This window comes from Sinocyclocheilus anshuiensis, unplaced genomic scaffold, assembly GCF_001515605.1.
Source record: "Sinocyclocheilus anshuiensis isolate Anshui unplaced genomic scaffold, SAMN03320099.WGS_v1.1 scaffold747, whole genome shotgun sequence".
Lineage (NCBI taxonomy): Eukaryota > Metazoa > Chordata > Actinopteri > Cypriniformes > Cyprinidae > Sinocyclocheilus > Sinocyclocheilus anshuiensis.
The window spans coordinates 234,042-257,150 of NW_015548225.1; the positions used below are offsets into that span (position 1 = coordinate 234,042).

The 23,109-nt window shown below is 37.5% G+C and overlaps 1 protein-coding gene across 1 annotated transcript in view; it reads right to left on the reverse strand.

The window, feature by feature from the left end:
• Window positions 1-362: 362 nt before the first annotated feature.
• Window positions 363-23,109, reverse strand: part of LOC107654347 (transcriptional enhancer factor TEF-1-like) — a 70,310-nt gene continuing 47,563 nt past the window's right edge. The window contains exons 4-13 of the mRNA XM_016441385.1: window positions 19,623-19,687; window positions 15,264-15,326; window positions 9,587-9,598; window positions 6,708-6,842; window positions 6,380-6,426; window positions 4,692-4,753; window positions 4,466-4,590; window positions 3,210-3,383; window positions 1,789-1,929; window positions 363-580 (exon numbers count right to left, since the gene is read on the reverse strand). Of these exons, the coding sequence (XP_016296871.1) occupies window positions 416-580; window positions 1,789-1,929; window positions 3,210-3,383; window positions 4,466-4,590; window positions 4,692-4,753; window positions 6,380-6,426; window positions 6,708-6,842; window positions 9,587-9,598; window positions 15,264-15,326; window positions 19,623-19,687 (989 nt within the window). The 3' untranslated portion in view covers window positions 363-415. The remainder of the gene's footprint in view (window positions 581-1,788; window positions 1,930-3,209; window positions 3,384-4,465; window positions 4,591-4,691; window positions 4,754-6,379; window positions 6,427-6,707; window positions 6,843-9,586; window positions 9,599-15,263; window positions 15,327-19,622; window positions 19,688-23,109) is intronic.

Sequence of the window (23,109 nt, forward strand, 5' to 3'; positions counted from 1 at the left end):
AATGTTAATACCAATGCCACCACCCTTCAACAACATATACTGTACACAAGCATTCATTATAAACACACACACACACACACACACATCCTCCCTCAATCAATAATAACAACTAAAACCTCCACGGCAGGTGAGAGTCGCAACCCAGGAGAGCAGGTTTACAGATGCACAGCACCAGGATGTGAGGGATTTGAAGGAAGAGAGCAGGGAAAGTGCATTAGTAAGACCCTCACTATAGGAGAGAATAGGGCTCTAATCCTTGTGTGGGTGAAGGTTAGAGAAAGGGGTTCCTCCCCCTTTGCAGGAGATTATCAGGCTTTGCAAAGCGCCACAGGAATGCCAGGAATTCTGGGTCGTCTCTGCTCAGAGGCCACAGGCTCCGCCCTGCACTGAAAGCTCTCACTGATTGGTTTCATCATCACTGACTCACCAATAAGATGGTGAAGTTCTCCAGGACGCTGTTCATCATGTATTTCTCAGGCAGGCGTTTGAGTTTGTGGATGAAGTTGATCATGTATTCACACATTGGAGATCGATTTATCCGGTAAACAAAGCGTCCGTTCTCAAAGCGAGCGTACTCCGTCTGAGAGGACAGATGAGAGAGAGATGTGAGAATGCACAACAGAAAGCATCATTACATATACACTACCAGAAAATGTGAAATTAAGTTTGTTTTTAAAAGAAATCTCTTATGTTCACCAATGCTTCATTTATTTGACACTGTAACAGCACAATTAAGAAATATTATTAGAATTTTAAATAACTGTTTTCTATTTTAATATATTTTAAAATGTAATCCATTCCCCTGATAACAAAGCTGAATTTTCAGCATCATTACTCCAGTCTTCAGTGTCACATGATCCTTCAGAAATCATTCTAATATACTAATTTGCTGCTCAATTATTAATAATGGTATATTCTTACTTTTGAAAACAGCTAATAATACTACTTAATATTTTTGTGGAAACATGTTTTTCAGGATTCTTTGAAAAAACAGCACTTATTTGAAACAGAGATCTTTTGTAACATTATAAATGTCTTTACTGACACTTCTGATCAATTTAATGGGTCCTTGCTGAATATAAGTATTTCTTTCTTTCTTTCTTTTTTTACTTACACTGAAATTTGAGTTGTAGTGCATCACGGTTTCCTCAAAGATATTAGGCATCAAAACCACTTTCTTGAGCACCAAATCAGCATATTCAGAAAGATTTCTGAAGGATCATGTGACACTGAAGACTGAAATAATGGCTGCTAAAATTCAGCATTAACATCACAATAATATTTCTTTAAATATATTAAAACCATACAGTTCTTTTAAACTGTAATAATAGTTTACAGCATTACTGTTTTTACTGTATTTATAATAAAAAAATGCAGCCTTGGTGAACATGAGAGTCTTTCAAAAACATTACAAAATTTGAATTATTCCAAACTTTTGACCAGTAATGTACATTTAAAAACCACCATGATTTAGTGCAGTTTTTTTTTTTGTATGACGAAACATAAAAAAAAAAAATCAAAATCTCAATGCCTCAAATTGTGTTTGGATTAAGATATCAGTCTTCAATTACAGTTCTGAGATTTCTCATCAAATTCTCCCAAGACAATGTGTTTCTTTTTTTTTTCCTTCTAAGAAATTTCAGACTAACAACTAAGAACTCCATTAAGTGTCCTGAGTAATAAAAGAGCAATTACATTTTCCTCTGGGAAACTGATATTAGAGGAAGAACATTTATTGCTCCATTTAGACAATACAACTGTACTTAAAAACGAATGCTTGAAATTTACCTCCACTTTCTCCACGACCTGTTTGCCGAACGAGCAAACCTTTGTGGAGCAGGTGATGGTCATGTTCTCCGGGCTCTCGTACTGACTGCTCACTCCATAGAAAGCCCCAGTTTCGTCCTGAATGTTGCAGTTCAAGTCAGCCTATGAAGCAATGAGATTGTAGCTTTAATTCTCAATTGAATAAGCTACACTGTCAAATACTTCTATTACAGAGAAATCTACACCAGCAAACGGATAGATCTATCAACATATAACATTCAATACAAAACTGCCATCTAGTGGAGACTGTAAGCACAGCTAAAAAAAACCTATATGGAGGATTTTGAAAACGTATACTTCAGTTTGTTCCTCACATAGACACGGAAATTGTATGAAACTTTTAAAATGCTTTTACAGTGCTTTTTTGTCATCCATCCACATTATGAAAAGACCACTATGGCAGTATATTGGTGTTACATGAAAGAAAAAAGTCAGTTATGGAAGACCATGGGGGTGAGTAAATGTTCATTCATGGAAACTATTCCTTTTAGCTTGCATTATACCTACACTAAACTACCAACCATGGCTATTTCTACATTTTAGTCTATTCGGGTATTAAAGAAAAAGGCTGTGTCTAAGGTTAGAAAGAATGGATTAACTGAGTAAAAAAATTCTGAAAAAGAGTGGCAAAAAGAACAGCTCGCTCTCCGCTCTTTCAGTAAGCTAACACGATGTTCATTACCGAGAGAGCTCAAATATTCATTTCTGGCATACTCTCTTTTCATTAAGACAAGCCTGTTACATTTTCACATCATATTCAAGAGAGGCATTATTGTGCAGATCCAGAGTTTCATTTGAAATTCAGATCCCTCTTTCACTTCAAACGGAATTCGAGCAGCCTCCGCGACGAGGCCCACTTTGTTGGTTGCCGCTAGTTAGCATTTCACAAAATGCATGCAATGTTTGAATAGCTATTAGAGAAGCAACCAGGTCATCCAATTGTTTTGTGATATTAAACGGAATAAGTGTGAGCTTTGATCATGGACACTTCAGCTATGCCGTGCTAAATATAGCGGCGTAAACAGAGACGGCTGTCTTTAAAACTAAAGTGGCCCAGTGTCTTTAGGGAAATGCACAATTATTCATGCATGTAATCACTCAGTGGATAAATATTTGCGTTAAATAGGCAGTTGTATGCGTGGTAAACATGAACTGTGGTAATTTCGCTCTCATTAGTGTAGAAACCTGGGCACAGGCTGGGCATACATTTCACAGCACACTGCATGTGTGTTTATTTTTAAGCCTAAATAAAAAAATACTATGTTTTTCTTGGACTAATTGTGTGTTTCGATGTCTTCTTTTGTGGATAATTGTCCCGTGCATGTTTGGGGGGGTATGTGAATCGCTAAACAGATGCTCATTCTTTGCAGAGATTCACTCACCCAGAACTTTATGAGAAAGAATGAATTCTGAGGACCCTTGCCAAACAATTCCTTCAGCCCTCCTTTCTTCTCAGGAAATTTGTCGTAAATCTGACGAATGTCCACTGACTCGAGCAAGGCATCATTGTACGAGTGATTTGCCTGACCGATGTGCACGAAAAGATGCTTGTTATACTGCACAGAAAAAAGAGAGAAAACAAGTTAGAAACAGGAAAACTTGTCAAAATGACTGAAAGTACTTGATTATTTAGTTTTTAACTAGTGCTATCCATCTATTCACAACTGTTAATGAATAAATTTCAGGATATGTTGAGTAATAATGCTAATTATTCACAATTAACCACATATATCAATATTATATTTGGTGAGAAAAGCCCCCTAAATGGAAACAATTCACATTCGTACATTTTATTATTTTGGCAGACAAACAAATGACTGAATAAACATGACAAAAGGTTAATGATCATTTATTTAAAAAATAAATGAATAATAATAATAATAAATAAATAATCTTGCTTAATGCTAATGTATGCATACTATTGTTCATTGTTACTTCATGCTTGTTCATAATATAAAAAATAATTTTATGCCCCCCCCAGACATATTAAAAATGTATTAGCATATGTAGAAATTAACATGCCATAAAGTGTTCATTGGTAGTTCATGATATTTAAGTTAACAAATTGAATTTTATTGTAAAAAGTGTAACAATTAGATTTCTTAAGGTATAATTCGGAGATATTCACAAATGTACCACAGCATATAAAAGAACTATTACACATATTAGCGATGGTACTTTAATATAGTAGAGAAACAATACTTTTTATGAAAGCATGATGACATCTGTAATATTTTACAGATTTCAAAAATGAAATAAAAGCAGGACACTGAATTTTGACAGTCGTCAAAGTCAACATAAAATGTTATTCAAAACTCATTTTCACTGTATTACAGTTACATTACGGTATGATCATATTTCTGAGTAAAACATTTATCTGAGATATTCCAAGAGCCAAAAATGTAGGGTGGGTATTTGGAAAAAGATTGAATTGTGAGAAGTACATGTTGCATACTAGAATGTGCGTTTTCAGTCAATTGTGGAGGACTTCTATCTAAAAACACTCCCCTTTGAGGAGGCTTTTTGACTAGTAGGCTAAAGGTCAATGATGAATCATGTGCAATAAGACCAGGAATGTGTATTAGGAATTAAACTAGTGCCATTTTAATTTCATTTTGACTTGAAAGAAGCGACTCACGGAATCTGGATCTCTCTGGTCCTCAAGAAAAGCGGAGAACTCCACCAGTCTGAGTTTAGATGTGCCGATAGATCGGCCCTGCCAGACGGGCACTGTGGGCGCTGGCGCTGGCGGGGGTTCATAACCTACACACACTGAATATTAGCTCTTCTAAACAAACAGAATGCTACATCTGAATGTGAATTGATCCACAAAAAAAAAACATGGCAAGCGGTGACCGACATACTTGAGATTGTAGTTGTGACTGCTGGCTGGATAGGGTACGCTTGCTGAGCAAATGGCTTGATGCTAAAACATAGACAAAGGAGAATTAAGAACAGGAAAATGAGCAGCCTGAAGTTTAGCGGCACTACATACTGAAGAGATTAAGAGGGTTCCAGAGCAAAGAAGAAACAAAGCTGCACAAAGTATTCAAACTTGGATCCAACCCATCCCTGTTTCTGGAAAGGCTTCCTCTATCTCTGATCCCTCAGAGGAAAAGAGCGAAAGCTGGAAGGATCGGGGAAAATACAGACATCAAGAAGAGGAGAACGACAATAAAGCAGACAAAACAGAGACAGGTGGAATAAAGAAGATCTGCATTTCCTGAAGGAATTGCCAGTGCTTGCAAGGCAGCAAAAGAACCACATTAAAGTTTTGGGCTATAAATTTAGTTCTGTGAAAATTAAATGCTGAATCAGATCATAGTCATGACACTCAGTAAAAAATAAGAGTTAGAAATATGATACCCCACCAGCTTTACCTCCTCCTGCTCTCACATTCTCTTAATTTCATTGGATATCGCAACTTTCTGGCTGAAGGACTGTGTGCATACCTGACAACTGGCTGACTACATTTCAAATAAGCTAACTAATTTACAAGTGTGCATACTAGACAGCATTGGCAGCATGCATACATTATAAGTTGTCCATAATGTGCTCCGGGTGTGTGTTCACGGTGTGTGTGTGTTCACTGCTGTGTGTGTGCACTTTGAAAGGGTAAATGCAGAGCACTAATTCCGAGTATGGGTCACCATACTTGGCCACATGTCACGTCACGTCACGTCACTTATAATCTAGGGCTTTTTGCTGCACACTAGTTGTTGTAGAACTAAAGAATTTGTCTTGTAGTGTACACTTGCCTTAAAGCAGTGGTAGATGCTTTAAACCAAACCAACCTTTTGATAAGATTTTTAATGTTCATCCTAATAATCCTAATAAATCTGTATGTATGTATATATATATATATATATATATATATATATATATATATACACACATACAAATTATATTAAATAAAATATAAATAAAATATTACACTCATAATTTTGAAATATTAAATTAGACAACACACATAAGCATGAAATTATGAGCATTAAATTTAGTCTAACCACCCCACTATGGTAAGAGTAAGCAGTAAATTTACTGCAGAAGAAGAAGGTGAAGAATAAGATGATGAAGAAGGTAAAGACAGTGGAGAAGATGTAGAAGGATGTGCAGAAGATGGTGTAGCTGGTGGTGAAGACGGTGCAGAAGATGCAAAAGGAGGTGCGGAAGAAGGTGAGGAAGATAAAGATGGTGGTGAAGAAGAAGAAGGTGGTGAAGACAGAGTTGCATAAGAAAGGGAGTAAGCTAAAGACTGGTGAAAAAGAAAGTGCAGAAGATGAAGAAAGTGGTAGAGAAGAACAAAAAGGAGGTGCAGAAGAAGGTGAAGATCGTAGTGGTGAAGAACAAAAGGAAGGAGGTGCAGAAGAAGGTGGTGAAGAAGAACGTGAAGAAGATGCAGAAGAAGAAGGTGGTGGAAAAGAGGGTGAATACAATGAAGAAGGTGCAGAAGAAGAGGAAGAAGAATGTCTGATGTGCCTTGCAAGCACTGTAGTAAGAGGAAAAGCTTTAGTGGGCCAATGGGAGCAGAACTTCTAGTAGAGATACTCACTCTTGTGATGATCCAGGCTGGCCCGTGGATATCATGCCCTGCCAAAACTAGAGAATTAGATAAATAAATAGACATCAAAACACAGCCTATCCACAGGCACACACACGTCTGTGCACTCTTGATACATCAGTTATCACATGTTCATTGAAAAATGAGGTGGACTATGTGCCATGCAGTCCAGTTATCTTGAGTGTGGCATTAGTGGGCTTATCTGATGAAGGCAGGTGATGTGGGCACGGTTCTGAGGGTGTGTAATGGGATTGGAGCTGACGCAGGCGTGTGGCTGAAGTAAGTGTACTGATAGGTGGGTGCCAGAGGGCGGTCTTACCCCTGCTGCTCCGGGGAAGGCAGGACGCGGGATGCCCGGAAGACCCAGCTTGTTGTGGATGGCAGTGGCAGAGACGATCTGGGCCGAGGACATGGAGGCCATACTCTGAAGAGCTTTGTCCTTCACGCTCTGATCCTTCAATAGCATTTAGAAAAGAAATTAGGATCCAGAAAGGGTACAGACATAGTGAGCTAGGAGTTATACGGTTTCATTTAACAACACGGTTCCGGATACACGTTTGTACCACGGTTTTATCTCAATGCCAGAAGTCTGACACCGCTAGTGTAAATGCTTCTTGAACTGTTCTCTAATTTATAACAAAAATGCATTTATTTGACCACAAATACAGCAAAATGAGTAATATTATTAGAATTTTTCCATTTTCAAAGCAGAGTTTTTAGCAGCCATTACTCTAGTCTTCAGAGTCGCATGATGCTTCAGGAATCATTCTAATATGCTGATTGGGTGCTCAAAAAAACATTACAATGAATGCTGAAAACAGATTTAGCTGCTTAATATTTTTGTGGAAACGGTGATACACTACCTTTCAAAATGTTGGGGTAAGATACTTACGAAATAACTTAAATAAATAAATAAATAAGCAAGCAAGCAGGCAAACCAATCAATAAATAAACTTTTATTCAGCAAGGACACATTATTTTGATCTCAAGTGATAGTAAATACTTTTACAATGATATATTGGATTTCTGTTTCCAATAAATGCTTTTCATTTGAACCTTTTATTTATATAAGAGTCCTGAAAGAATTATCACAGTTTTCCCAAACACATTAAGCAGCAAAAATGGTTTTCAAAATGTAGAATAATAAGAACCCTCATCTGGTTCCCTTTCATGGGAACTTCGAACTGCGTCCTCTAGGGGTCGCTATGGGGAACATCGCTCCATGGGCTGTGCTCGTGGTAGTTTGAGCAGTGCTCCCCTTTTATCAAAGGGTTACCTGGAATGAGCAACGTTATTCCTCTGAATTCTGAGTTCTCCTCTCACATGAGAAGTTTGAGTTCTCTGTTTCTCCACAGCACCAGGAACCAGCAGCATCAGGTGAATTAGGCCCTTGAAAACCTCTGCCTCCCTGATGCGCTGAGTGTTTGGCTAGCTTGCAGTATGCTTACCCATCTGATTTTACAATCATGCTGCAGGTCGAGCCCCCTCTCATTGAGAGCTGGGTTTGTGCTCCCTCAGCCAAGGTAAACTACTGCTAGCCGTTCCAGCATTGGAACATGCTGTAGGTCGAGCCCCCTTCTCGGATTGACATGGCTGTCGTCGGCCAACGAGTTGGTGTTTTTTCAATGTATGCTTCAGACATGGGTCACGACGAGGCGTTCCCCATAGCGACCCCTAGAGGACGCAGTGTCTCGTTCCCTACTCAGGGAACCATGGTTACATAAGTAACCTGAGACGTTTTCTATTATCGAACCATTACCAACTGAGACTCAATAACAACTTATAGTAATTGAGCAGAAAATCAGCATATTAGAATTACTTCTGAATAATAATGTGACACTGAAGACTGGAGTAATGACTAGTGAAAACTCAGCCTTGCCATCACAGGGAAAAATTACATTTAAAAAAATAAATAAATAAAATTTAAACAATATTCCAAACTTCTGAATGGTAGTGAAAGTGCAAATTATCTCCTCATCAGCTGGAGTTCAAGCTGAACTGAAAAATAAAATGTTACATTTATTTCAATTTTTCACTTAAATTGTTAGGTTAATTATGTAAACTGGCTATTACAATTTTGCAGTAATTTCAAAAAATGCTAAAATAGAACATTTATGGACATCAATAGAATAATTTCCGGTGTGATAACAGAAGTAAACTCCATAATAGGCTATCCTGCAATAATGACACTGATTTAGAGGATTAAATTAATAATCATCACAAACATGGTAAAAAAAATCCTATATTACTGAACTGAAACTGACTACAGAACCGTGATACAGACCGAACCGTGAGACATTCGAAACCATCACCCCCCTGCAGTGAACACAGAACACAGGACAATAAAGCAGTCCACACCCTCACACACAAAGATCCACAGAGAGAAAGCATGTTAAAAGATTCTTCAGAGTTATAAAGCCGCTGATCTTAAGATGAATGTGCTAGCATTAAAGATGAAAAGTCTGAAAGGAGCGAAAGCCTCTAGCACAGAGCACGGGAGATGATAATGTTTAATATCAAGCTCAGAGCTGAAAGAGAACTAAATCCAATGAGAAGTGACATTGATGTTATATATTATCCCGCAGCTCCTACATGTCTAACAAAATGCATTGTGTCTGTCGGGAACAAGGGTTAAGTAATACTAACTTTCCTTTTCTGCAGTGTGTAATGTTCTCATTTTAAAAGCTCCTATCAAGGTCATCAAACCGAGCCGAAACAGTACAGATGAATGCGTCAAAGAAAAGGGCCTGAAAGACACGATTTCTCCTTTACACATCCTCCTTGTTATTTTCACAAGAAGGCTAAAGATGATTTCTCAATATAGACTTTTAATAACACAAGAAATGTCTGTGCATAGATGGATTTCTAAAACTGGTCATTTAATTAATCGAGCTAAAGTGTTTAAGCCTGAACGCTACAAAGGCAAACATTCCCCATGCAGATTGTATAGCGTGCACGACCGTAACAGGATGGAAGTCCTGCTTCTAAAAACGTGAAACAGCCAGTGCATGGAGCACAACTTCATTGAAAAGACAGTGAAAAGCGGGCATGGGTTGAGGATAAACATGCTGGGAGCAGAGGCTCACGTATGGCTTAGAGAAAGGCAGAGAGGCTCAGAGCTCAAGCAGGTGTTTAGCAGCTGCTATACTGCGACGGCGACACGTCGATGCACGGTCAAGAGCAAGAACTTGTACTTACCATGCTTGTCACCTAAACGCAAACAAACAAGGTTGTATTGTCAATGTTCAATTTGCACTTTTTGGCAAGTTTAATTCAAACGATCTACATGAATGCAAAGAGATTTGTGACAAGTCCACACATTTATACATCTGCTTTACAGATTTATTCCTGCTGAAAAGACCAGAATATGTTGTGTTTTGGATGCTGGTGTCAGAACCAGGCTAACTTTTAACTAGTTGTGGTCACAGATTCCACCAGAAAGACCATGCTGGAAAATCCTCACCAGCTCACACAGTGTTCACACCAGCTGCGTGTGACATGTCACGACACGCCAAAACTAGATTGCGTCTATTAAAATCAATGGCGCGGTCTACAGTCTACACCTGATGTGGCGTGATGCAATTCAGTTGACAGATGTTGCATTTCTAATTTTGACAAGTTGCACACCTAAAATAGTCATTTTATTTTCCAATTCCATCTAAAATGAAATTATTTTATTTACAAATATCATGAATTGATGGCTAGGCCTATTAAACATCAATTATATATTTAAATAAAAACGTTGGGCTTTTTGGCTTGTGACCACTAGTATATGCAGTTGTAACATTATGAATAAAATTGTTTCATTGTCTCCATACGCACATTTTTTAAATTAATTAATTTATTTTCTCAAAAAAACTAATAAACCAGTTTTATTTTAATTTTATACAAAAGTCTCAAGCTGGGGTGTGTCTCTCAAACGCATCAGAAGCCAACTATGGTCGCATCTTTTATCATTACTAACGAAGTTTCCAACAAACATTTGGAACTATAGCTCTCAACTTTGTGTTTTGAAGCATAGATTCTTGTTAGTATGATGTGAATTTACACAGACAATTCTCTTGAGCAAAAGGACATGCTAACATGCAGTACATTCTGTACATTTTACTCCATTTTAATTATATATACACATTTCAGTTTATATATTTTTTTGCATGTCAACAATCAGCACTGTTTATGTGCATAAATTAATATGGGAACCCCAGGGTATGACATAAGAGGGACCCTGCAATGAATCAAACATCAAATAAAGCAAAACTACAGGGATTAATATTGAAGGATCTTCAGATGCCCTGTTCTTTACAGCAGCATCTTGGAGAAATGACATTGTGGAGAAAGCTGATGACTTAATGAACCACATGTATACGGGAATAAAGGATACTCCATTTACATACTGCATGTTAACATTATTTTAAAAAATGATTGCTTTCTTTTTTATACCAATAACCGATATACTCCGCCATTAAGTGTGAATCGATTAATTAGCAGAAGGCAACCATGTTACCATACAGTTTCAGGAAACGGTCATGACTAGCTAGTTAAAGGCAGGGTAGGTGATTTGGTTCAAAAATATTTTGTTATGCTGTTTAAAAGTCTTTTCACATCCCAATAGCAATTACTAAGTTAAGTGGTCTGTGGAAGGCGTAAAACCATAAAATGTTAGGTCCGAGGGCTTCGACAGGCTGCATTACCTGCCTGTCAACGTATGTATTTGCATACCTCCGTTAGGGCTGGGTTTTGACACAAATTTCACGATTCGATTCGATTCTCATTCACAAGCTTGCGATTTGATTTGATTACCGATTCGATTCAATAACGATTATTTTGGTTATATATCAGGTACAGTACATGCCAAATTTTCAAGGAAAACAAATCTCTCAACAAATGCTGTAAAATATACATGAGAGTCAGTTGGTACTACATTACTATGTAGCGAATCAGCTCATGGGGAAATATGAACGCCTGAGGGAAACATCAAATTCTTAGGTCAAACACACCTTTGTAAAAAGGTGCAAATGATACCTAATGTATCAATTAATAAGACTAAGTTTGAATACTTGCGAATATGTTATATGGTGCATATATTTAGCAAAATGCCCCTCTACAGTTTATTTTTCTAGCTGACTAATGAGTTTATGGTCACCGAATATGTTTTTCTGAGGTAAATGTGATGTTACGTGACATTGTTTACAAGCCGTTATATTGACGCCTTTGCGCGGCTGAAACACTGATTGAGCGATTACATGAGACAGGATACGGATTGTAAAGTTGTACTCTTTCTTTTAACTTACCTTCGGATGTTTAGTCATGTTTATTTTGTGCTGAAGCTGGTATTAATGTGGAGGAGATGATTAGTTCACGTGCGCCTCGCGCTGCTGCATCTGTTGAACTGAGGCGCTACAGCTATCTGTCACTCCACATTAAGCAGCGCCAAAACGGCATTTATTGTTTGAATACTGCAATACAATGGAAAGAATTTGAAATCTGAGACTTTGTTTCATATTAAAAGTACCAAAGCACAATGCTTATTGCGATTTATTGGATGGGAAGTGCCCTTTAACGTTCCGTCCATTAACTGAAAACAGGCTAGACTAATCGATTCTTGGGATTTAAGAATCGATATTGTTCCGTAAAAATGAGAATCTATGAAAAAATCGAGATATCGATATTTTTACCCAGCCCTAACCTCCGTGCACCCTGTTCACACAGACGTGATACGTCATCAGCGCATTCCATTACACTATTGCAGACAGAGCGAGAATGAAAGCTGTTATATTGTAATATTGTGCGCTCTGTACTGTAATGTTTACTCAGTGGTGAATGAGATGAGATATGACGTTGCATTCAACCCTCCACCAACGCCGTCTCTCATCGTGTCACTGGTTAGCCTCTGGTCTGCCTCATGTATTTTGGAGGAGGTGTGGCTTTGGAGAGTGATTATGCAGGGAGGGTGGGATCTTATTCCCACCGTTCAAAGATAGCTTGCTATTGCTAGCCTCTCCGAAATCACCTACCCTACCTTTAGTTTCCTCAACAATGCATCGTAGTATGGTAGTTAATCAGTGTGTTTTGCCATTGTACAGGAAACGTATCTCTGATTGGTCCATGGTTTGGTCATGTGTAACTACCAGCTGGTGAACAGGGTGCTGACCAGTGCAGAACTAGTCCTGACCAGGGGTGTGAAGTAACGAATTACAAATACTCACGTTACAGTAATTAAGTCGTTTTTATCAGTAATTGTACTTTTTTGAGTAGTTTAAAAATTGTGTACCTTTTCTTTTACTTGAGTACATTTTAAGTGCTGTATCGGTACTTTTACTCCGCTATTTTCCTCCGTTTGTGGTCGTTACATGCTTATTTTAATTTTATTTTTATCCATCAACGTGATACTTGAGTATATTTTTTCAGTACTCTTTCCACCACTGGTCCTAACCAGCATAAGCTAGAATTGAAATATTGATTCATGCTGTTTTTTTTCAGCAGTGATATATAACAGTGACTGAAATGTCGAGTTAGATACCACCACTTTCAAGGACTTCCTGAATATTACTAATTTTGAATATGACCAAATTGTGAATTTATGTAATGAAAATATGCTTTTAGTCATATCCTTCCCATGATATGCTAAGCCCTCTGAAGTCACACCGCACATGCTAATAGTAAAACCAAGATTAAGGGCTCAGTGTGAGCGCTGGTCAAGCAGATGAACTGCAGAAAGCATCTTTAGGGAAGATTTATAGCTGATAATATGGCAGTTTGAGATCACTGTGGCTAGGGTTTCATTACAGACCAGCTCAAAAAGTGGCACCATAATGACAGTCATTTCAGTCAACATGTCTCAGATAAGAGCACACTGGGCAGGTTTACTATAATGCTACGCTGCAAATGGCAGGAGGGAGCTCAAATTCTTCCCCGCTCCTGATTTCTAATTTGCTTTAGATGAGAGTAGACAGAGACCCATACAAAAGCTGGCTGTTTTTACTCAGGCAGCCGCCAGTGTCCCTGAAAGACCAGCCATTCATGGCGGAAATGCACACAGACGCTCCACTAGGCACACAGACACACACACACACACTCTTACAAGCATGCACACAAATGGGGGAGTCATTAATCTATCGGAGTAAACTGGGAACTGTGGAAAAGTGTGCTGGTCAAAAGGAGTTAGTCATCACCTCACAAAAAGAAAGAGAAAGAAACAGAGAAGTCAGACCAACCTCAAGGTCCGTTCAGTAAACACAGACATTAGGAAACGACCCTTGCAGATGTATCTTAAATGACAGGTCAATTTATTATCAGATTATCCCTTCCACAAAAGGCCCCTTTTTTGTAAGCCGCAGCCTTTGTGGATGAGATGCATTTGATGTAAGGTGATTATATGCAGCACACTTTGCTGTTTATATGACTAAATCACACAGTGGGGACGATTGGACATAGTGGGAGAGAATGGGGGGGGGTGATTTCAGTAGTTTCATTAATGCGGCATGAGGAAAGCGTTTGACGGCCAGTGGGTTATAGAAAAATAGCCAAGAGAAAGAGCCAGGAGAGAGGAGAACACCACAAAAAGCATCTGAGCGACGGCCCTAATGGGCCTCTTTAGTCCAGACTTCTTGTGCAGAGCGTTTGGGAAGAACAGATGACCTCATTAAACTCCAGGAGAGATAAAGGCAAAGCAGCGCTGGTTTTACTCTAGACTGTGCTCTTCCTACAGTCATGTGGCCGCTCGTGTTGTTTAAGCAGTGACCAGAATCCCGCTGAACTCTGACCTCCAGCTCTCAGCCACTCTCACCAGCTGAAGCGTACTGCCAGCACGAGACAACACTCCACACACGACACACACATGCAAACACGACACACAGAAATGCATTCATGTGACCAGCAAAGTGCATTGTGCTTCTGAGGCCTTGTTTCGTCATATACTGGTTTCAAATTTTTAGATCACACATCTTTAAAGGACTTTTTTTCATGGTCTCAACTAGAAGCTATTTGAAGGCTGATTTACCCGAAAGGGGTGTAAACACTGTGTCAGTCACTATCAAAACATTCTTCTGTTTTTAGAGCATCCTGAAACAGCAAGTCTAAAAACTAACAGAGTTAGTTTGAGGGAGGGGATAGTTGTTTGCCCGACCAATGGACCAATAATTAATATTTTTTACAGTTATTTTATTGCATGCATCTCTCTAAGTCAGATCTCACAATTAATTTGGTGAAGATAACACCATAGAAATCACACTTCATATTAAACTTTTAATGTAGTTGGAATCAAATTAGAAATTATAGTTAACTAAAATTAAAACTATAAAAAAAATACTGCTGTTACTTGAAATAAAATAAAATATCTATTTAAAAAAAAAAACTTTATTTCAGCTAGCTGCCAAGAGAACATTTTAATTTAGTTTAACTCCATGTACTAAATACGTAAAATAAAAATAAAAAATTAACAAAGATATATAGAGAGAGACTTATAACAAAAACTACTAAATAAACAACAAAATAACAACAATAACAAAAATTACTTTAAAATTAAAATGAAAATGGAAAATATAAAAATAAAAAATAATTCAAAATATTCATAAAAACTATAATAGTATCTCAATAATACTAAAAATCCACTGTTACAGATGTTAAAAATTATTTAAAAATGGATTTATCATTGAGCAGTAAACTTATTTTGAATAATATCTGCACTGTTTAGAAATAAAAAACTGTATAGATGAGTTTTTTATTCCTCATATTTTTATGAGTTATTTAGTACACATACATTCTGATATATATATATATATATATATATATGTAGGGGAGGGGAGGAAAACAAAGGAACAGCCTGTAACCATGGCGATGAAAAGCCCCCCCTGCAACTGGGCAGAGCCAGACGTACCTTGATAGCAGCTTGGATTTCTCGAACTTTCTTTCTTGCTAAGACCTGTATGTGACTAGACACCTCCGTTTTTCAAAACGAAACAAGAAAAGCAAAAAGAAAAAGCAATAAAGAATTACAGACATTTTACACAAGCAAAACATTCGAGGAGGGCCTCCGTAAAAAGGAAAGCGTGGCCAAGCCGACGGCCGCCCAGCACACCGGCCCGCTCACCTCCTCACTTAAGTGAGCTGATTAAGGAGAATGCAGGCTTCTTAAGCACATTAAGAGAGCGCAGATGTGATCTTCTGTGTGCTGAATGAGAATGGCCATGTCTAGTATTCTTCGGGGAGGAGAGCCAGAGCGGCCGTGTGGGCCCCGGGGCCCTTTAACCGCCGCTCTGCATATTCCTCCAGGTCGGAGTTGTGTTTGTGAATTATGTACTAATGGCGCATTAATAGTGATGTGAGGTGGGAGGTTGTGTGATGTTGTAACGAGGCTCTGCTTCGAGGGGTTACGTGGAGAGCGTTCCTCATCTTAATCAGGCCAATCACGCACAAGTGGCTGTTGAGCGGGCCTCGCGCTCGACGCCATGTGTTAATGAGGTCGGTGGTCTCCGGAGGCCCGCCACTCTTGACTTTCCAGCCTGGCAAAGTCACATTTACACATATCTCAGCAGCACAAGTGGTCCTTTGACCTTTCCAAATGAATTACAACAATCACTTCAATGGTTCAGGCTTAGCCAAATGAAATTACAATGGGATTGTTGTGATGTTTCAGCGTTTGGGTCGATTTCTGGACTTTTCGCTTTGCTGTGAGTTTGAGAGGTGTCGATCGTTTATATTAGTGTCCATGTAGGTTTATGTCAATTAGGAAATCGTTTTACATAAAGGCATGATCTTGGTTAAATACAATTTAAACTCTGTGGCATGCTGCCGATTACAAAAGCTAATCATTAAAAAGTTTGTATATCAAATTTCATAAAGTGTTTACTGCACTTTGAATTGGAAGTTCAAACAGAGAAAAGTTTCTGCACTTACATTAATTAGTTGTAGCAAATATTTATGCTCATTTCTACTGTCCTGTACAAAGGTCATTATTCAAAAATATTTGACACTTTACAATATGGTTTTATTAGTCAACTTTAACATTAACTTACAATGAGCAATACATTTGCTACAGTGTTTATTAATCTTTTTTAACATTATTTAATAACAATGCAACAGATACAATTTTTGATTTTAATAATGTATTAGTAAATAATGAAATTATAATTAATATTAAAGGGACCGTTCAGCCAAAAATAGTGGTTAAACGGATCGTAGTTGATCCGTGATTCGTATGGACCAAGCCCCACGGTTCGGCACGCATGTGATCCGCGGATTAATAGCAAAATTTAACCATAATAGAGTGAAAGTTTATCAGTTGTACATGTTTACACACGCAAGCGATTTTAAACCATTCTAGCAAAAGAAAAGGCGAAATGGAACTCGATTCGTTATTCGTGCGCTGTTTTCTGTCACAGCCGCACAAACATGAAGCTCGCACACGCAGAGAGGCGCGTTTGACTGCGCGGGAACACCGAACTGAACCATCTTTACTATCTCATTCACTCCTTGCCTTTGAACAGATGCATATACACATAAAATTATGACAAAATACCGATCTCGACAATCATTGTGGCAAATGCAGTCTGTTGTGTCTTAAGTGAACGAGAACAGCTGAGAAAGAAATCGGATGTGTATCATTAGGCTATATTGGATCCGTGCATCAGTTCTTAAAAGGGCAGCAGCCTAATAATACCTGCTGCTGTCATTATGCTCATCAAACCACAAAACACGTTTTTGACAAAGAATAATCTATTTTTTTAATTTATACAGTTAACACTATGCAGTTTTATTTTACACTTAATTATTACATTTCTGTATCTGAATACTACCAATCTTATTTGTAACACTGTTCTGTTGTATTTATCAATGCTTGTAATTTGTGTAGCCTATTTGTTCTTATTTTTACTGGCTGTTCACTTGTCTCTTTAAAAATGTTTGGACTTTCTTAGGCAAAGAGTTTTTGATGTAGTATCGTACTTATGGAAAGCAAAGTTACATAGATTTTTTTTCTTGCTGATCCGAAAAACGATCCGATCCATGGCTCAAAAACCGTAATATGATCCGAACCGTGAGACTTGTGATCCGTTGCCATAATATGATCCGAACCGTGAGATTTGTGATCCGTTGAACCACTAGCCAAAACTGAACATTTTGTCATCATTTACTTACCCTCATGTTGTTCCAAACCTGTATGAGTTTCTTTCTTATGTTGAACATAAAAGAAGATTTCTTTCCCGACTATGGAAGTCAATGGGGACCAACAACTGTTTGGTTCTTCAAAATCCTTCAAAATATCTTCTTTTGTGTTCAGCGTAAGAAAGAAACTTATACAGGTTTGGAAAGACATGAGGGTGAGTAAATGATGACAAAAATGTAATTTTTGGGTGAACTATTCCTTTAAGTACTTTTTAATGGTTATTTCATGTTAGCTCAGGTCCATTAAAAATATCAAGAGATACAATTTTTTTATTTGAATAATGTATGAGTAAATGAAATTATTAATATTAAGTACTTTTTCATTGTTAGTTCATGTAACTAATATTAATAATGAAACCTTATTGTACAGCAATATTTGACTGCAGAATGCCGTAACTGACCAAGCATAATCAATTATTTTAGACAGTATCAAAATCGTATTCTAACACATAAAGTTTGATTATGTTATTTAACATGCTTAAATTAGCGTGATAATTTAGATATTGTGCTGCTTAATCACTTTAAGTGATTTACTCTAAATCCTTTTCTTGTTTGTTTGAGGGATCAGAGAGTGGCCTGGATACTATATAACCTGGAATATTCATATAATTTAAAACAAAAGGATGTCTAGTATTATGTTTCCTGTCTGCTGTAGTAAATCTATCTGATAAGAGCTTTGAGACGGAGCCGTCTAAGCACAGCTCACTGAAGTGTTACAGCTGCACCAGCACATACAGATCACCATAACAAATTACATTACAGTCAAGTGGAAAAAAAACAGATTCATGGATTTAAACAGACATTTCGGTCCTGAACATCATCTGTGTAAAAGCATGTCTATTTGAATTGTTTTTTAATAATAAGCCTTTTAAAATAGTGATGCTTTGTGTTTGCTAATGTGTGAGTGAGTGTCTTGGCCATAGCTGTTCAGTGGCGTGTTCTCATACAGCTGAATGAAACATCTGCCGGCTGAGCCCAGCGTTCAGGGTCCGTCTCTCCTACAATCGCATTAGCGTTCTTGCACCCAGCCTGAACATGCTGCAAAGCTCCATGCTCCTGCATGAGTGGCTATGTGTGTGTGTGTGTATGTGTGTGTGTGTGTGTGTGTGTGTGTGCATTGCACCAACCTATGTGTGTATGAGCAGGGTGGGCGATATACCAGTAAACAATAAACCGGTAAAATTTGTCAAGAGAATTGGTATTACAATCACCTCAACCACTGCGCAGTAAAAGATGGAAGATGAATGTTGTCTCAAATGCTCCACTTGCTAAAATAATGCTTGTTTCACACCGCAAGCCAAAGCAGTACATATTTTTCATAGCGTGCTGAACTTTTATCTATTTCCAACACATGTTTCAGGTTTTTCTGTTTAGGTGTTCTATTTTAGAACAAAATACTGGAGCAAACTATTCTTTCATTGTTTGAAAAACACATCAGTCAGGCTTTACAGGGCACACACACTTTCTATTCAGTAAATCTGACTGAATACAGACATTTTTAGCAGTTTATGGTCACAGTTTGGGTTTGGGTTCAAGTTGTCAATTTTATAACTTTTTTTATAATATATATTTATATATTAACTACCATACTTATGGAATTAATGTATTAATAATTTAGTTATTTCATTTTTATATATTTATTTTGTAAATTATAAGCTTATAGTTATACGTACTTACCAACAAGGGAAGCCTAATTTTTTCTTTAAATTTAAAAAAAGTGATTATGAGCAGATAATGGATTTTAAAAATGGCAATTTTGATCACTGAACATTAAAAAAAATAAATCAATCAAAATCAAAATCTTCAACATTCAGTATTATTAATCATTACTCTTTAAATCTCTTTTCTGTAAAAATACATTATGTACAGAACATCATAAAAAATTATTTTAAGAACACTGTAATAGACATTTTACCTTATATCGCCCACCCCTAATTGCGAGTATCTTTTTATTTCTGCTGTTCATTGTGTGAGCTGTAAGTTTTTATCCTTCAAAAGCACAGATAGCAGGTGCATTCAGCAGTACTGGCCTTCCCGTTTAGTGGCATGCATGCAAGAACACGGATTCTCTTACCTGTTTCCGTGTCCTTGTCTTCCCAGTTCTGAGTTTAATATATCTGGCAATCAGCTCATTCCGACCTACGGAAAGACAATAGATGAGATGTGTTAATGTAAGAACTTTGGAAATTTAATACTTTAAATTCAATTAACCTAATCAAACCAGGAATGCACGGCCTTGAGTTCGTATGCATGCGCCAAAATTTCTATAGCCTCAATTGTTCTCACCATGTCAGCAACATGTAGCAATCTTAACCCGAGCGAATGAACAAACACACCTAATCTAAATGAAAACTTGGCCGTGCGTGCTATTACCATGAAAATAGCCCAACAACTCTATGGCCTTTCAATTTAATCTAATTTAATCCCAATTTCTTCAAAGCCTCACGCTATGAAAAGAAACAGATCCAGACATTCATATGGTTACAGCACGTAATGGCAGAGGAAACATATTCATTTAACACACTACTGTTCTCACTAAATAATAATTAAAGCATGGTTTTGTAGTGATCTCCAATTAATGGCAGCTCTACACATTCTTGCGCCCTCGGCACTGCTCTAATTACTGATGCTAGGCACAATGACCCCTGCTTAGCCTTTTCATATGTTAATAACATACTGCCACCCCAAAACTATTACGCAAATTATAGGTAAGGAGCCACTCTAATTATGTTTCCAGCTGTAGCCAACGGTTGCCATAGAGCCCTTGTTTTTTTTGTTTTTTTTTATCCAGGGCTGTGTAATAAAACTAGCTTTTTAAACAGGCAACCGCAGAATTGATGTAGCTACAATTTACCACGTGTCCACCAATTTTACTTTGGAACAACAATGAACTGTATTTACTTCCAAATATAATTAGCATAAAGTACAAATAATATTGAATAGAAACACTAGAAACACATGAGATAGAAAAACATGTTGCTTTGGATACATATACATATATATGAAACATATTGAGAGATTGATTATGATGGTCAAAGGAGTATTATTGTATTAGAAACACCCACACAGCAGCACTAACCAGTTTTCTGTAAATATAATTTTCTGTAAGAATAAAAGCAAGCTTTGTGAGCATAGGAGACCTTATTAAAAACTTTCAAAAATCAAACATTTTCCAAACCTTTGAAAAGTAGTGTATAAATAAATAAAGATTCAAGATTCTGAAGTGTGCACCAAATAGACACTTTAGTATCCCATCAGGACATGATGCTGCTAGGTCAAATGACAATGACAATATAATGGATGTAGTACTTCTATATTTCATTCATATTTCACACATATAGAATATACTTTTTTAATGGCTGAAGTAATTATTTAGTAATTACAAAGTAATTACTATTCAAAATAAGTATTTCAGACTTTTAAGTATAACGTTACAACAGAGTTTTTCTTCTATTGTGACCTGCATCCAAGTGTAACAGATTATCAAAAAATAAAAAAATTGGCTCTATTTATCAGTTGTTAACTGAATTTGGGTATGTGGGCGCTGCACTGAAAAGTGTAGGGAGATGAGCATGAGCTTGCTGAGGCAAGTTCAAGTGGATTAAATGATTGGAGAAGTCCTGCATCCTTATTAAGATCTATAACTTGAATTTAGAAAAGAGTGAATTTTCATTTAATGCCTTTAACTATGAGGTCATCAGCAATGTCAGAGTGTCCACATAAGTCTGAAAAGCCCCAGTTGGACACTGGATCCTTTGAAGACCAAATTCTGGAAATGCCCACAAACCATGTACACATGTGGCAATATTAAGATGTCTATATGAAACAGTACAAACTCCCACTTCGAAGACCATGTCCTAACAAGTGTTTAGCGCTCCCCAACACAGCCTGAGGCCAATGAGCATGCGATTCCAACATGTGTGCTTGATGCATGTGTGGGCTGAATGGAGGGTCAGCTCTCTTTCTTCACGTAGGCCATTTTGTTAAGGCTATAACAATGGCAGAAGATCATGTGACCTCCAGGACAAATAAATAGCATCTGGGGATTTTCAGTTCCAGCCTACCTCCCCAGCATGCCAACACTGTAATCTCTCCCAGATGAAGCCAGGGCCTCGCCACTTTCAATAATTCACACACTGTGTACACATAACATGACAATAAGGGCATTCATGCAGATGCCTGATTCCTAGATCAAAGCTCACAAACGGCCAGCTGTAAGCATGCTTACTGCTGAATAATTCATTCTTTTCACCGCCTTGAAAAAAACCCTGCTCAGCGGGACTTGGCCAGCACGCTTTCTTTCCTGTGTTTGCCGTGCAAAACAACGCTAGCAGATAGAAACTGAGACAAAAAAAGAGGGTAAGGACACACTGGAGGTCCTGAAACCCTAGGAAACAAGCTGCCCCCCCCAATGACAATAATAAGAGAAAATAATTTTTAAAGTAATATGTGTTCCAGTTTTTATTCTAAAAGAGTGTGAACAGGTGCCGTGTATGAAGCTGGACGGTGAAGCCCTAGTTCTGTATCAACACATAAAAGTTCACATACAGATGTTAAAATAATGTCAATGTCAATTTTATTTATATAGCACAATTAAAACAACACATGTTGACCAATGTGCTTTACATCATCTCAATATACAAGTCAGATAGAGAAAAGAAAAATCACCTAAACCAACAACAACAATAATAAGAATACAAAAATTATCAGCAAAAAGAATATGCCATTGCAAACAAATGTTTCTTTAGCTGTACTTTGAAAACATGTACAGAGTCAGCATCCCTGACATGTAAAGGTAAGCTATTCCAGAGTCTTGGCGCTACTGCCGCAAACGCACGATCCCCTTTCTGGCTCAACTTAGTCCTTGGAATTGTAAGTAAATTTTGAGTTGTTGATCTTAATGTTCTTCCACTCTGATTCTCAATTAGCAGCTCTGATAGATAAGTAGGTGCGAGGCCATGTAAAGACTTATACACTAATAAAAGAAGCTTAAAATCAATCCTATACTGTACCGGAAGCCAGTGTAGAGAAATCAAAGACGGAGTAATGTGTTCACGTTTTTTAATATTCATTAACAGTCTTGCGGCAGCATTTTGAACCTTCTGCAGCCGCAAGATAGATACTTGACTAATACCCTTGTATAACGAATTACAATAATCAAGTCTCGATCATATGAGAGCATGAATTGCAATTTCAAGACTCTTGAATGCCAGACATGATTTAATCTTGGCCAGATATCTCAAATGAAAAAAACTTGATTTTACCACATGATTGATCTGAGTGTTCAACTTCAGGGAGCTATCAATACAAACACCCAAGTTCTTAACGTGTTCTTTGACATACAAAGACAATGGGCCAAAATTAAACTTTACTTCATCCCTGGCTCCTCTGGGGCCGAACACCACAACCTCTGTCTTTTTCTCATTTAGATATAAAAAATTAGAGGCCAGCCATGTTTTTAGATCAGAGAGGCACGACATAAGGTGTTCTAATCTATTACCATTTGTTAATGAATTAATGAGGCATTTATATAGCACTTTATTGTGTATTGCTGTACACCC